Source organism: Ostrea edulis, chromosome 6, assembly GCF_947568905.1.
Source record: "Ostrea edulis chromosome 6, xbOstEdul1.1, whole genome shotgun sequence".
In the NCBI taxonomy this organism is placed as follows: Eukaryota; Metazoa; Mollusca; class Bivalvia; order Ostreida; family Ostreidae; genus Ostrea; species Ostrea edulis.
Window position 1 is genome coordinate 39,386,177 of NC_079169.1, and position 17,713 is coordinate 39,403,889.

The 17,713-nt window shown below is 35.7% G+C and overlaps 1 protein-coding gene across 1 annotated transcript in view; it reads right to left on the reverse strand.

Moving 5' to 3' along the window:
• The window catches only part of LOC125646539 (collagen alpha-1(I) chain-like), a 168,684-nt gene that overhangs the window by 24,655 nt on the left and 126,316 nt on the right, over positions 1-17,713 (reverse strand). Inside the window, exons 38-40 of the mRNA XM_048872887.2 lie at positions 10,951-11,004; positions 8,946-9,017; positions 5,210-5,245 (exon numbers count right to left, since the gene is read on the reverse strand). Of these exons, the coding sequence (XP_048728844.1) occupies positions 5,210-5,245; positions 8,946-9,017; positions 10,951-11,004 (162 nt within the window). The remainder of the gene's footprint in view (positions 1-5,209; positions 5,246-8,945; positions 9,018-10,950; positions 11,005-17,713) is intronic.

Here is a 17,713-nt window from a genome sequence, read left to right on the forward strand (position 1 = left end):
ATCTCTTTTCTAACTGACATGTTTTTTGAAGATTTTATTCGTAGATTTAAAAGATATTAAAAAATAACGTTTTCAATTTTCATAAATATTTTTTTCTTAATAATTAGAACGTTTATATCTTAATCTTTTAGGCATGTTTTATTAGATTTTCATATCATGCATCAAATCACAGCGAAATTTGGACTCTAGAATCTTTTATTTGCAAACAAAACATCTTTTTTTTTATCTTTCCGGGAAAAATCACCAAAAAATTCGTATGCTCTATAAAATAATTGAGAGCTTGCATCACTCTTTTGATGGTGAAATTATAGTTGATAAGAGGTGTTTTAACGAGCCATTAAATAAAATTTTAGTGTAATGAGCTACTTTAGATAAACATAACTGTTCTAAGTGAAGAAATATCTAATATAAAGCACAGAGAAATTCGGTTTATTATTTTTTTAATACCCACTTCCGTCCCTACCCGGAGTTGAACTCACGACCTGCATAAACCAATCTCCTAGCAACATGTAACCAGCGCGCTATACCGCTCGACCATCTATGCAAGTAAAATAAACTTGCTTTCGATAACTATGGAATTCTCGCCACGCTGTCACACGCAACACGGTCATTGAGGATATGGATACAGTTATTTAACGAACATTTAAAAGGATCATACAAGATACACACTGCATATGAAATATTCTATATAAAGCAGGGAAATGGCAATTAACTCTTAGATAAACAAAACTGCCTTAAGTGAAGAAACCATTTAATATAAAGCACAGAAAAATTCACTTTATTTTATTTGGATACCCACTTCCGCCCCTACCCGGGTTTGAACTCATGACCTGCGGAACCAAATCTCCTAGCAGCATGTAACCAGCGCTTTATATCTAACGTTTCTAAATCACTTTCGACAAGGTCTTGAACTATATCACAGATTATGCCAGAATATGAAATCTTCTTGTCAGAAATCTTTGATTTGTCAGAATGGATAAATATTAAAATCTCGTATTAGGTACGTTAAAACAAAAGTTCGTACCATATATCCTTCTGTGTTTAGTAAACCAGAAGTGATGAAAGAATCAGATAGATTACACGGGGGATATGTATTGGTTTCAGTTGGCAAAGCTTGTAACACCATTTTAAGGCTCATTATTACAACTTATCTTAAACGAACTTAGATTTAAATCAACATTCGGTAATTCATCTTCATCTTATATTCCAAGTTCCCTTTCAACAGACAAAATTCTTCAAACATCATGTTTCAGTTTTATAAAATATGATATCCCAGTCAAGGGGACGAATGAGTAAGTTGCATGTACTGTACCTATACAGAATTCCAAAACCTCAAAAAACCCATATAGAGATACATTGCAGGATTCAGTCAATTCAAGCCCCTTATCTTTACTCCTCACACAATCATTAACTGTCGTGAAGAAGAATATTCAGATGAATTGTAACATAACATATGCAAGAGGTTGTGGATTTAAAAAAAAACCTAAAAAAAAACCCAAAACGTATAGTAAATTTGAAATCTCAAAACTTTTCCAAATTCAATAGCATCAAAATGTACGACTTTTCACTTTACACCACAATTCCTCAGGTGCAATTAAAGACTAAGCTTTTTGACATCATGGACATCTGGTTTTCGAAAATATTCATATATTGTGATCCGTCATCCAAACATTACTTTGTTAAACATCACTCTGATTCTACACACATGTACTCTAAAGTTGATATAAAAAAGGTGCTAGAGTTCCTCACATGTCGAACTCAAAATAAGAAATTACAGAGTCTCCAATATCTGCTGCATATTTGGATATTTGAATGAACACAGACGTTAACAAGGAAACAACTACTTTATAACAAACTGAATGACTTCAGCTTCTCTATAGTCAACTTCCTATACTGAATGACTTCAGCTTCTCTATAGTCAACTTCCTATACTGAATGACTTCAGCTTCTCTATAGTCAACTTCCCATACTGAATGACTTCAGCTTCTCTATAGTCAACTTCCCATACTGAATGACTTCAGCTTCTCTATAGTCAACTTCCCATACTGAATGACTTCAGCTTCTCTATAGTCAACTTCCTATACTGAATGACTTCAGCTTCTCTATAGTCAACTTCCTATACTGAATGACTTCAGCTTCTCTATAGTCAACTTCCCATACTGAATGACTTCAGCTTCTCTATAGTCAACTTCCTATACTGAATGACTTCAGCTTCTCTATAGTCAACTTCCTATACTGAATGACTTCAGCTTCTCTATAGTCAACTTCCCATACTTATGTAACAATATTCCTTTATCACCTGCATATCGTGATAATCTTTCAACTCATTCGATACGGAGATCATGTTTTGCGTATGATGTGTTTTAATCAAGACAGGCAATAAGTTGATGTTGCAGGAATTTCAAAAGGTTCGTTAAAAGTCAACATTTCACAAATTCTAATGTGCAAATACAACCTGTCATTGGTTTGGATACTGATGAATGATTATAAGACACTCAGGGGTTAAACAGATACCCCGCCACCCGTCATTCAACTTGACACATTAATCGTCCTTTTCAAACAAAAATAAGATTAGAATCCATTACTTCAATTGATTCAACTTGTATAAAGTTTGCGCAAGTGTTCTATGTCTGAAAGTTCTTGAAAAGGGGGACTAGGTAACATATTGATCAAATTCAAAACAACTTAAACGAAAAAAATTTTAAACAGAAAATCAAACCAGAATCTACGGTGGTGTAGAAAGGTAAAATAAAAATAAAATATATACTATTCGTTTGGACGAATTAGCAAATTGTTCGGACGAATTGGTAATTCGTTCGGACGAATTATCAATTTGTTCGGCCGAAATAGAAATTCGTTCGGATGAAATAGAATTTCGTTCGGACGAATTATCAATTTGTTCGGACGAATTATCAATTTGTTCGGCCGAAATAGAAATTCGTTCGGATGAAATAGAATTTCGTTCGGACGAATTATCAATTTGTTCGAACGAATATTAATTAAATTTGTTCGGCCAAATTAGTAATTTGTTCGGACGAGTTAGCAACCCTTAAAGGACATTTTCGTCTTATCTTTATACAAAGCTCTCTAGATACATGTAGGTATATAAACATAGGGATGGTTGGCAGCGGAGACTCGCCAGGGAAGTCGCAAGAGGTAGGGGGGCAGGGAGGGACTAGTCCCCTCCCCACTTTTTAAAACTCTTCCTTTTTTCTCCTTTTTACATGTTTAAATTCTTTTTGGTCCCGCTGAACCCCCACCCACTCCTTTTGGTTGACCATCACCTCCCCCTTTCAAAAATGATGCTATGCGCCTGCTCATATCCCCTTCTCACTTTCAAAAGTAGGGGACAAGAGTATGTTTGTGCCCTCTCCTCACATTTGTGGGATCCCAAAACGAGATCCTTATCTTTATAATAAATGCTCTTTGATAGCACCCTCCCTTTGATTTTGGTATTAGAAATTTCTGTTCTAAAATTGTTATTTGCTATAAAGATTAGATATCCAGATTTGCGTTGACTAAACTTTAATAGGTTCTGATTGACGCATTATTGCATTATTGTCGCCCTGTACAAAATTGATTTCCTGTTGAATGCGTTATACTCCGTTGTACAGGGAATTTTCATCTGATAAACTTTTACGTTCGATTTTAGTCTTATTGGAAAATGATCATAATCTATAACACAATTTTACAGCAAAATAGAATTCTTAAAATACAGCTCATATTGCTTTAGATCATTGATTTCCAAGTTAAATTTTTCACGTTTTTAATTTTGTTCCCGACTTGGATTGTATCCCACCCAATTAATTGTGACTCACTGATTGTATGTGATAATACATGTATAAGAAAATATATGTAATGTGAATGAGGTGAAGCTTTATGTGAAAAAAGCCATTTGGTTGACCTCCAGCTTTCATGCATACACAGGCCTTAACCGTATTCACGTGACAAGTCGGGGGAGGAGTTGGGTTGGGTTGAGGCCTACCTAAAACTTTAAGACTGAGTCGGATGTAGGGATTCTCACCATTGTCCTTTAAGGGGTTTGGGGGATTATCATGTATTTTACCGTATTTACCGTCTCCATCTTCATTAAGAAAATGTTTATATGGAAAATTTTGGAATTGAATCCCATTTCAGAGTGTGCCCCAATGTTTTGTGCTTCCCTACCACGTTTGACTATGCCATCGGCTTTGCCTTTTATCTAATAACAAAAATTTACTTATTTGTTCGAACAAATTTCTATTTTGTTCGAATAAATTGATAATTCGTCCGAACGAATTTCTATTTCGTCCGAACGAATTTCTATTTCGTCCGAACAAATTGGTAATTCGTCCGAACGAATCACTTATTTGTCCGAACAATTTGCTAATTCGTCCAAACACATTGCTAATTCGTCCGAACGAATAGTGTATCTTTTTATTTGGCATTTCTACGCCGCCATACGAATCAATTGTAAGAGATGTTATCGATTAATTTGCTACTTATAGTGTTTTTCAGTTCTATTTCAAGCTTCAAGGTGAGCTATGAGGTGTTCGACCTGGTTTACATAAAGTGCAGGGCGAAATTCAAGTGAACTTTTGGTCGGCAAAAATGTGGGGACTGTGGTAAGTTTCTATCCCATCCCCACCTCCTCACTTTCATATCTTCATGCAAAGACTTACATAATAGATAGCACAAAAATGTTTTGTTGTCCAGCGAGAGCTACAGATTTGATTAATTCTAAAGCACGGTTGGATTTCAACAATGCACAGCATATACACAAAACCCTTGACATCGCGAATACCTACTACATACACGTAGAACACAAACTGAAGTAGGTAGCAATGTAATTGACATGGTTTCCCTCATATTTTAAGTTCGTGTAACCTCAAACATCCAACGTTGAAATAAAAATGGCGATCTCTTCCATTTTATGAATCTGTTATCTCTTTTAAATAATATATCGCCACCTATACTTTGAATGGCTAATTCATATATCAAATTTCGAACCTCGAAATATCGAATGCGCCTTTCGATTTAAGAGTTACCCCCACCTCCGTAGAAAAACAGTATATATCGCTAATTTTAGTCAGCATTCATTGTTTCATAACTATGATGGATCGTTTAAAAATTGCATACCTAGAATTAAAAAATTGCAAGACCTTTGCATTAATTCTGTGATATCCAACTACATGCATTTCATTGATTTCATGAGTAAAGAAATACTTACACCAGTGCCGTCATCACCTTGTGATCCACGTGGTCCCTAAAATAAAAGCTAAAGACTTTAGACCCAAACTATTTTTATTCATCTAAAGCAATATTAGGTCACGGATATTTCGGTACTAAGCAACATACAACAACATACAATCTGCAAAAATTACATTTTCTAGAAACAAGGGATTTTCATAGATGTGATTTCGTGCACCTTTTAAATTTACCTGCACTCAGAATCTCAATATTCTAGGTATACTTTACCTGCACTCAGAATCTCATTACTCTAGGTATACTTTACCTGCACTCAGAATCTCATTACTCTAGGTATACTTTACCTGCACTCAGAATCTCATTACTCTAGGTATACTTTACCTGCACTCAGAATCTCATTACTCTAGGTATAATTTACCTGCACTCAGAATCTCATTACTCTAGGTATAATTTACCTGCACTCAGAATCTCAATACCTTAGGTATACTTTACCTGCACTCAGAATCTCATTACTCTAGGTATAATTTACCTGCACTCAGAATCTCATTACTCTAGGTAAAATTTCAAAGTAATAGTGTGCACTATATAATGATTCCAGGTCAAATATTTTGCCAAAATATATTCTCATACAAAATACATGCATCATATTCGTAATTGATATGTGTAGAAAACTTCTCGGGACGTACAATGCTGTGTAGTGTAGTGTGTTCCATTCATAAAACAAAGACTTACCTGTGACACTGAACAAACACATAAAACATTCACGTGTATCATTAGAAAAGAATGGATCTATAATATCGACTCACATCGGCACACAGTTCTTAATGACTCATTACGTTCTACAAAGTAATTGTTTAGCAGTACGTTTTAGAATTGTCTGTAGTGATAGTGATAATTTGAGTTACCTTCTGCTCAGGGATAACCCAAATGCTACATGTACTTCGATCTCTATCGGGCAGACGGTTTTAAAAATAACATACCGTATTTTTTCTATCCAGAATTGATTTATGAACTAATGAGATTCGACTTAAAAAAATTACTAAAGAATGCAAGATACTGAGCAGACATTTCCAAATAACCAATCATTAGAGTCATGACCTTTGACCTTGTGACTTGAAAACCGATTTGACCCATCTACGCATAAGTGGTCACCAGTGTACACGTAAGTGTGATGTCTGTCAAGCAAATTGTTCTATAGATATTAAGCGGACAATTTATTCCTATGCCCAGAAGAAAATAAGAGTTACAGAAAATTACATGTAATATTACATCACGAACCTAAAATTGTACCTGACTGAATTGAAGAGGATGCTGCTAAAAGGTTATATTTTCAACAAAAATCAGCAGATGAATATTTTATTTTAGTGTTTTGCTATCTTCAAATTTGAGTTGATCTGAGCGTATCCATGAGATAGTGAGCAGTGCATATAGAAAATTAGGTCTCCTGAGGAAACTTACATGTAATAAATTGTTTAAAACCTTCTGAAGTCCATCAATTTATTCATGACTCGTGTAGGTTTGTTTAATCATAGGTAGCTAATTAATGAATCAATGACATGTGAAATAAATTGTTTAATTGCTGAAATCCATGAATTTATCCATGTCTAAGGTAGGTTTGATTAATTATAGACAATGTATCTATGTCTATATGCAAGCATGTTTCCAACTACTACACTTACTTTTTAAAGTTTTACATCATAATAGTATTGATTTTATTTGGCGAAGATCATTATTGTCTAGCATCCTTTCACTAATAAAGTCTATTCAAAGAAAACCAATCGTGAGTGTTTGACAATTAGTCAGAAGTTGAAAATTTTGTAACAAGTGTTGTTGCACTTGATTGACACATGTGACCAAGACAAGAATCTAGACTTCTATATTTAGAACGATGTTTGGCAGAGTTCAATACACAGATGATATAGCACTTGTTTGCGGTACTACTGTATGTTCTAAAAGACAATTCTCTAGAATATTATTTTAATCTGTAAATCTTGTGGTGAGAAGCACTCTACAAAATTACAGTTGGATTTTTACATCTACCATATCTAAAATTTCCAATGGTAGCGCCTCCGACTATTATTATTTGAATGAAATTATTCCACATAAACATGAAAATATATCCCTTTATAATACTAGAAACAAAGATCAGTTTTATATCCCAAAATGAAGATTACAGTTATTCAAAAATAATTTGTACCTGACTCTGTAAAACAGTGGGGTTGATTAAATGTAGAAGCCATAGAAGCCATCTCAATCAATTCAAAAATATAATAACAGACGTTACAAGACCACCATCATATTACTCTTTTGGAAAACGATATCAACATTATTCATACAAAGCTAAGACACAACTGTATACCTAATTATGATCTCTATAAACGAAATATTACAAATTCTTCGTTTTCTACATGTGGACATATTAACGAAGATGTATATTATCTCTTTTTCGCTTGTAAAAATTACGCTGGAGCTAAAAATGATTTTGTTTAAATCGCCTTTTCATGCTTGACTTAGTCATTATAGATACAAAATTGTTATTATGCGGTGATGCTAATTTGTCGCGGCAAACTGATATTGATAGATAATTTTTCAGCTGTTCATAAATTTATAAAAGAAACTTGTAGATTCGTTTAATCATTGTACATTTTACCTGTTAATTATTATCTTGCATTACATATTGTAATATGTTAAGAGAGGGACTTGTAAGTTGTTAGAACTTGTTCCCAATCCTTTTGATTTCATCAATAAAATATGTTCAAAACAAATAAAACATCTGGGGATTGGACTTAACGGCCTATTTCTGACAGCGTATTTCTCTTGTGTGAATTCAACTCGGCAGTAAACAAGCATCAGATACTTTTTGTTAATTTTGATAAGACCTAACTGTAAGTTGGTAATTTTTTCATTGATATATTTTTCTGTAAGTAATTGTAAATAGATTGTAAAATCTTTGAATTTCTGATGGTCACAGAGTAGTCTGACACTTAACGCTAGCCAATTCAATACCAAGGCCGAGAGACAATTTATTACCTAAAGCTATTGCTATTTATAAGGAGGGTTAAAACTGGTAAGCGGTATTGATTCCAGGAGGCAGCGTAATACCAGAGTTTGAGATAATAAAAAACTTCCACTGTTTGATAAATATATATTATTACTACAGTAACTTGATCCAATGAGTCGGATCACGTCGAGTTGACAGGCGCGGATCATCAAATCACACGAGACGCGAAGCGTCGAGTTTGATCTGATGATCCCCGCCTGTCAACGAGACGTGATCCAACTCTTCGGATCAAGTTACTGTAGTAATGATAAATTTATTATATACTCCCTTCTGCATTTTAAATCCACATTTATAAGATAATAAATGTAATCCAAATTATCAAAAACACAGACATACATGTACTATGAAATTATGTTTTGTGTACGCAGTTTTGTTTTGTGACGGGGTCAACATTTTCCACAAATAACGTTGCGTTTATGCATTGTGACGTCATTGTGACGGCATCAGTTTCAGAGGACACTGATACGGAATCAAAAAACCAGTGTGGTGATCCGGAAAACCGGATCACACGCTGTGAAATCCACAGTATCAACGAACGATACATTGATGGGTATATAATAACTTTGTTTATCATCTTTTAATATAAATTCGTTCGTAATAAAAAAGAAATGCTGTTAGAAATATATATGACAACCTTTACACCTGCCGAACAGGTAAGTTGTAGTATTCAATGTTGAACCTTTCAGTATATACCTACAGGTGAGCCGGGAGGACCCAAGGGTCCGGGATCTCCATCACGCCCAGGTAATCCTCGCTGTCCAGTCTCTCCCTGCAATGAAAATGTATAAAGAAAAACTGCACAATGGTATTACATATATACTTTCATGCAAGATAATAATTTGATTGACCTGGCAACCTTTGATAAATATATATTATTACTACAGTAACTTGATCCGAAGAGTCGGATCACGTCGAGTTGACAGGCGCGGATCATCAGATCACACGAGACGCGAAGCGTCGAGTTTGATTTGATGATCCGCGCCTGTCAACGAGACGTGATCCAACTCTTCGGATCAAGTTACTGTAGTAATAATAAATTTATTATATACCCCCTTTTGCATTTTAAATCCACATTTATAGAATACTAAATGCAATCCAAATTATCAAAAATACAGACATACAGTGAAATTATGTTTTAAATTGTGTACGCAGTTTTGTTTGTGACGCGGTCAACATTTTCCACAAGAAACGTTGCGTTGATGCATTGTGACGTCATTGTGACGGCATCAGTTTCAGAGGATACTGATACGGAATCAGAAAACCACAGTATGTGATCCGGAAAACCGGATCACACGCTGTGAAATCCATAGTATCAAAGAACGATACATTGATAGGTATATAATAAATATATATTATTACTACAGTAACTTGATCCGAAGAGTCGGATCACGTCGAGTTGACAGGCGTGGATCATCAGATCACACGAGACGCGAAGCGTCGAGTTTGATCTGATGATCCCCGCCTGTCAACGAGACGTGATCCAACTCTTCGGATCAAGTTACTGTAGTAATGATAAATTTATTATATACCCCATTCTGCCTTTTAAATCCACATTTATAAGATACTAAATGCAATCCAAATTATCAAAAACACAGACATACCATGAAATTATGTTTTGTGTACGCAGTTTCGTTTGTGACGAGGTCCACATTTTCCACAAATAACGTTGCGTTGTTGCATTGTGACGTCATTGTGACGGCATCAGTTTCAGAGGATACTGATACGGAATCAGAAAACCACAGTGTGGTGATCCGGAAAACCGGATCACACGCTATGAAATCCACAGTATCAGAGAACGATACATTGATGGGTATATAATAAAACAGAATATTATCCACGGGTGCATAGCGTTACAAATACCCACATTATAGATTAAAATCAACAGGCAGACCACTCACTACATACAATCTAATTTCCTCGATTTTTGCTTCCAAGATTCTTAACATCAATCCTTCATCTACGGGAATATGTTTCTTCAGTGACTCAACTTGGTTAACATTCTAATCATTATCAACCATACCCATTCTATCTATTTAAATTTGCACAGAAATTCAGTCTGCAGCTGTCGATAATGATAGATCAAAATCTTTTGATATGTTATGTTGATATAAGACGCATGACTAGTAATTTGTTTAAAAACCGGCAAATTTGATAGCATCGATAAAATGTACCCTTTTCACATGGTTCAATGTCATTATCAACTTCTGTCACAACTTCAGAAATGTTTGCAGGTACCAGTGACCATGTCAAACTGGCATCATGATTCACTATCGTCACACATGCATAACATTCTTGACGTGCCATTTATGATATACATGTTCCACTGTATGTTTAAAGGTCATGGCTGTTGGTATATTAAAACGGGGTTTTCATTGAAAAACATTACTTTGCAGCTAATGTAATAATCGACGCAAAAAAAAAAAAATAGTTAAGAAGTCTAATCTAATATCTCTCAACTATAAAGTTTTGATTTTTATCACCCTTGACCTTGGATAGATATTTGATCTCCAGGAGTAAAAAAAAAAAGTTAGTAATAAAGCATTTTCCTTTATTATTACTAAATGAAAGCTATATACGTGCAAGAAGAATTTTGATTGAACGCTGTTTGATGGAAACAAGAAACGACACCACGAAAAGTTCTGACATCTCGCATAAATTACGTAATAATGAAAGTCTTGCAAATAAAATCGGATCTGTTGTACCTGCGGTCCTGGTGGTCCTGGAGGACCCGGCGGTCCCATATCACCACTATTTCCCTGTATGAAAGTAAAAATTATATATTAATACAAATTCTTCTTGATAAAAATCAAAACATAAAGAATAAGAGGCCCATGGGCCACAGGGCTCACCTGAGTCACCATGGCCTTGTTGTTCTTCAGAAGATTTTTGAAAAAAAGGATTTAATTCCATGACTACATTGTACATCTATTATGACTCTAACCTAGCCCAATGGGGTTGTGACTTAACTATTAATATGACTACACTTGGGTCTGTTGCTCTTAAGAAAAGAGATTTTTAAAGTTTTTCCTCCATATTCCCATAGATAACTTTGATCCCCTATTGTGGTCCCACCCTACCTCATGGCAACAACGTTGAATATACACTACCTGATGATGTTTGCATAAAATATAACTAATGTTCTTGAGAAGATTTTGAAAGACTGTTTTCCTATATATCCCTATATACAATATTCTAATTTTTATTATATTCTAGTCTCTGATTGGTCAAATGCAAACTAAGGTTATTATGCAACTTATCTTGCATAATCTGGATTGGTATGGGGACACACCCATGACAACCAGCAGCCGGAAATGCTTTTCTATAGTTATTGTAGAGTTATAAACCTTCTATGACATAGAAAATTTTAAAACATGTACAGTAAAATATTTCTGTTTAATAGACATATTTTCTGTTTTCTTGATATCAATCAAGACGTAGAATCTACTTATACGCAATCGCTGTGGTAAAACTTCATTACATTCTATGTATGGCATTTGAATTAACAGCTTAAAGAAAAATTCGAATTAATGATATATCAGTATTTGTAAATTTTATCCTGTTTCATTTTGAAATAAATTTGACACTTGGGTCAGTCAAAGCAAAATATGCACACGTTTTATCAGATGACGTCAAATAACATTGGCATTGGCACCCACTTATTAGTCCATGGGTCAGTAACACATTAACACCCCCCCCCCCCCAGGGATTTGTCTACACTAGGATTTTTTTAAAAAAGTGTTTTAAAACGAAGGTAGACGACGGTTGTTTGACGATTTTATGTTGGAGCGTTTTCCAGATATGACGACTTGAATTTATCAAATTGCAAATTCGATATGATCATTACTATGTTCCATACCGCATTACACTTTTGTAAGGCATACGGCGCACAATCGCGTGGTTTTTCTAGTATAATTGAATAAAGCGTATAACACATGGTAAACAGTCATTTCTAGATAATATTACTTTGTATAGACCTAATACACAATATTCAGTTAGCCGGTAAGTAATTCATATACAATGTAACTTCCAACGTAGAATATCGCTCTCTATGTATATATAATGTATGGAAACCCATTAACATATATAATCGACAAAAAGAAAGCGCATAGACTATTTTGGAGCATACGTACAACAAGAGTACCGCAAACGGTACATAATACGCCCGTGAAATGCTTACATAGGGTATTTTCTTGTGCTATAATTTGTATAACTTTGACTCAGGTATTATCAGCCATCATGAGGCTGTGACAAACTTTCATATGAACAAAGGGTCTTAACTTAAAAATCTAGATTTCCTCAAAATGGACCAAGTTCAACAACCTGTAATTTTTTTCAAAAATGGAAGAAAATCAAAATCCTTCCCCAGATGCACATTTTCAATACCCATACAAACACTCCACAAAATAAGATGGTCCTCACTTGAAAACTGTGTGAGGAGTTGGGCGGACAAATTATGTACCCTCCATAGAATATTAATTTCCAAATACACCAAGTTCAACAACCTGTAATTTTCTCAAAAATTGTAGAAAATCAAAATCCATCCCACATGCACATCTTCAATACCCATACAAACACTCCACAAAATAAGATGGTCCTCACTTGAAATCTGTGGGAGGAGTAGGGCGAACAAATTATGTACCCTCCATAGAATATTAATTTCCAAATAGACTAAGTTCAACAACCTGAAATTTTCTCAAAAATTCTAGAAAATCAAAATCCATCCCACATGCACATCTTTAATACCCATACAAACAATCCACAAAATAAGAAGGCTTTCACTTGAAAACTGTGGGAGGAGTAGAGCGGACAAATTATGTACCCTCCATATAATAATTATTTCCATATAAAGGGGCAAAACTCCTGGAAAAAAGGTCGAAATGGATCAAAATTGCAGTATGATCTAGAGTGACCGACAAAGAAGCTACACAACAAGTTTCAGCATGATATGTGAAGGGGAAATGAAATTATAAAGAGAAAACCCCGAACGGACGGACGGACGGACAGACGTACAGACATCGCTGTACCATAATACGTCCCGTCTAAAGACGGGGGTATAAAAAACGGGGAAATATAATTAAATAATGACTCAGTTGTAGAGAAAACAATGAACTAATTTATCAACCATGTAGTTTAATGAATTGTATTCTATATTTGTAAAATAGATAAATTAGTTGTATCGTCATACGTTAAATTCAAGTGTACAACTTTTCAATTTTCTGATAACTTTGAAAGATGTCACTTAGAAAAACCCCTCTGAATCTTAAGCCCGGAAAGAAATCTGTTTTAAGTTCCCATCAAAATCAAGAAAAAAAGATGCATCATACATTATGAACAGAATTTAGAGGATAATGACATAAAATCTTTCACGGAACAAAGTTTCCAAAAAATCTTGGAAGTGGCAGAGAATAGAAAACAGAGTCCCAAGAATTGTAAAGACATAGATTGTTTACCAGAAACTTTAAATGACGATTTATAAGGCTTCCATCGCTGGTGTTATCAACAATTTACAATTATTAGTTACTTGAAGCGAAAATTCAGTATTGAAGAAAGTCGCGCCGAGTCGAGTGAACAGCATTTCTAAATGCCAGGAACGTTCTCTCAACCAGTGTTCACTATCGGCACATTTCCCCTCCAATACGTGTTTGTTCGATAATAAAGAAACTCTAATGCACAAAGGAGAAAAATAGATACTGGTAAAGGGTGTCACAAAAACAGCAGAAACCATAAAAATCTGGAGAGAATAAAAGTGACCACGCCATAATGAGCAAAGTTCGAGATGTTGATTTGGTTGCCCGAGAGGCGATGTATCATCAAATCTGTAGAAAAACCTACACTAGATCCGATGACCGAAACAAGTCAGAAACTAAAGATCAGGTGAGTCTTGTGCATCACGAAAAGGCATTTGACTTTTTATCCGAATATATAGAGATGAGTATTGTGCAGAATTACATGGTTGAGAGTATGACAATGCTCAGAGAGATATATTTGTCATTTATGCAAAGTAATTATCCCAACCCATATAACAATTATTACAAAACTTGTGAACTGAAACCAAAGATAAAGAGAAAATTAGGTAGCAAAATCAAATTTTGGAAAACTCCAAAAGGCGGACTCATTTATTCCGCACATGTTGCTACTGGACAAGCAATTGAATCTGCACTCACGTTAGCCCTTTCAGCCAAACGACAAGTCGAAGAATCTGCTATGATAACCAGAGGGCCGATTTTCAACTGCCACAAAACTGCCAAGAACCTACCATGGCTACCCCTCCATCATCTCAGAATATAGAGAATAATGATCTTCCAAATCTTCTTATTACGTTTCTCTCTCAAGTCGGATCAGACAACCCAACTTCTCTTTCTTCAAGGGCAAAATGGTCGTCAAATCGTTCTCCCAGGACATATGTGTCTCAGTTACGAATGGCAAATGGATGTTATCTAAGCATCTCACTCTTGCAATGACTGTACGCCATCTTACCGGAAGTGCAGAGTTAATTACACTATCAAACAGGTTAGGTCACTGTAGAATTTACTCAGGCGCTGGAGCTTGAAACTGCTATTTGCAACGCGATTGAAATTCGGGATCAATTCTACCTGCAAGCATATCTCTTTCAAATAACTCAATGATTCATTTTGCTTGGGACAATTTTGATCTCAATGAGGAAACATCCTCAGGAGCTGGAACGACTCATACTGCCCATAGTATTGTTATACAGGGGTATGTGTGCGTGATGGAGATAACCAAAGGTGCTCTAGAGAAATCGTGCTGGAGAGGAATAAATCTAGAACAGTTTCAGTAAAATCGAAAGAGCTAACCCCTCGTTTCGTGAAGGCCAAAACATCACCAGCTGTCAATACCACATGCATGACCCCTCTGCAGACCACTAATGAGAATGAAGACATGACTCATTTCTTTTGGGCATACTGTAGGAAACATTCTAGTGAACCAACCATACCACCTTTGGCAGGATGGTTATCTACAACAGCACCTGATGGAGAAGTATTTTGTTTAACTGTTGATTATATGGTTCCAATGAATTGCCCTATTACAGAAAATACCACTCTTCAGCAGGTTATTCAGTTATCACAAGAAGTGACAAAGCTAGCCGGACAGAACGTAGCCATCATTACGTGTGACTTGGCAGTTGCAAAAGAGGCGTATGCAATAACTTGGTAAAATCCAGAGAAATACAGCGATGTCATTGTTCGTCTAGGAGTCATCCATACGCTATGCTCTGCATTAGGAGCAATTGGGAGAAGAATGGACGAGAGTGGATTTACACATGTGATTATTGAGTCTGGAATATGTGCAAGCGGTTCTACTACCAAGGTAATGTTCGGAAAACATTATAACAGGGCATTGAGAGTTCATAACCTAGTACTGTAGGCGTTGGAGAGACGTCTCATGGACTTATTCGAGAAATCAAATGGTGATCACACTCTAAAAAATGCAATGGAGCGAATCCAGTCATTGACAGAAACTTCTCATGAAACCTACAGAGCGTGTTGGAAAACGAGGAATGTGCAAACCTCTTCGACTCATACATGAAGTCCAAGAAAGTGGTCAGAGAGGGAGAATACTGCGGAACTGCACAATTTTGTTTATCATACATGGATATGGTTTGGCTGATTCTTAACTGTATCAGAACAACAAAGGAAATTACCTTAAACTTCATGTGTCAACTCTATATAGCAAATGTTCGTGGTTTTTCGCATGAACTACATCAGATATACGACCATTTATTTTATCACGCCGCTCAACATCGGAAACACACCCAGGGGCAAAGTAGCTGCTTCAGAGAAATGGATTCAGCGTTTCTCTGTCAAATATTCAAAATTCTAGGAATATGGTTGACATCACGATCGAGCAGACAATCAATAGAAATGCTAATCACATGGTGGAATCATAGGATTTAGCAGAAACTATGCAGCTTACTACAGATGGTGTATCACCCGACATTCATTGCAAGGCCCTTCTTCAGAGTTTCGTCTCGGTGTCGGACACCTTTGAAGGTCTCGCTGAAATGTCTTTGCAAGACTTCCAAAACCTGCTCGTGTTGACTTTGTAACAGACTCATATTACCCAGATTCGATTAAGTGCATATAAAGAGTTCGTCAGGGAAATTCAAAGACTTTTCTCGTTTCTGGACCCAAGACAAAGACATTACGGGACTGGAAGTCCTTTATGTCAAATTACTCAAACAAAACATAGCTGCTTAAATTACTATTAACAGAATGGCAACAAGATGAATACGCAGTAAAGCTACATCATCGGCAGCTTGTCTTCGTATGAGGAAAGACTGTCATCTTTTGAAAAGTGCCGATGCAGCTACTGTTTGTGTTACGCCTGTTGCTGAATTGGAATATTCACAAGAATAATCTTGCACTTGCATCACATAGCCTCAAATACCAGTGATTCAACAATCATCTTGGTGCGATCCCCTGATACTGATGTTCTTGCTCTTCTTTTATATCACTCAGGAAACATAAAACAGGACATATATTTTGATACGGGAAATGGACTCCTTAACGTGAAAGACATCGTAGCCTCAAATCAAGATACATGTATATGTCCTGTACTGCCAGCTTTCCATGCTTTCAGTGAATGCGATACGACAAGTGCATTTGTGAGGCGCGGGAAAGTAGGAGCCCTGAAAGTTCTGAAGAAAAGTTCAGAATTTTACGAAGTCTTCTCTATCTTCGGAAAATCGGCATCCGTTTCCAGTGATTTACACACAGCTCTGGAAAAATATGGTTGTACCATGTATGGGAAACCAAATTATACAGACATTACAAGTTGCGGTAAGATTTGTTTACCGAAAGATTCCAGTCAAAATCAGAATGTGTGCTCTCAAACTATGATGGAGTAGATCTGAACTTGCTTCCTCCATGTAGAAATACTCTTCACATGCATGTTTTAAGAGCCAATCATCAAGCCCTCGTTTGGAATACTGCTCATGAAGCATTCCCAGACATTCCCTCTCTTGTCGGGAATGGCTGGAGATAAGACGAAGACACAGGTCAAATCCAGTTTAAATGGACAAGAGGGCCGATTCTTCCTCTTGAACTCATAATAAGCAATTCATCTGAACCTGAACAGGACAATGAAAATAATATTGATATATGCTATAGCTTAGAAGACGAATTGTTCACTGATGACATGTGAACATTTTTTGGTGTTACTTACCTTTGATAAATGCATGTAATTACATGGATATATGTGCAAAATGCCAGAACATTTTCTACACTCCAAAATTGACGTCAAATAACTTGATATACAAACAACGGGTAATATACGTTCACAAAATACTTCATTACAAATGTCAATAACAGCTATATTCGATCTGGAGAGTTTTTCCAGTTTCGGCGATTATTCTTAAAAATTTCAAGTTTTTTTTTACCAAAACTCAAAGAAAACTCCATGCATTAATATCAAGCAATCTGATTTGCAGTTAAAAGGTGACAT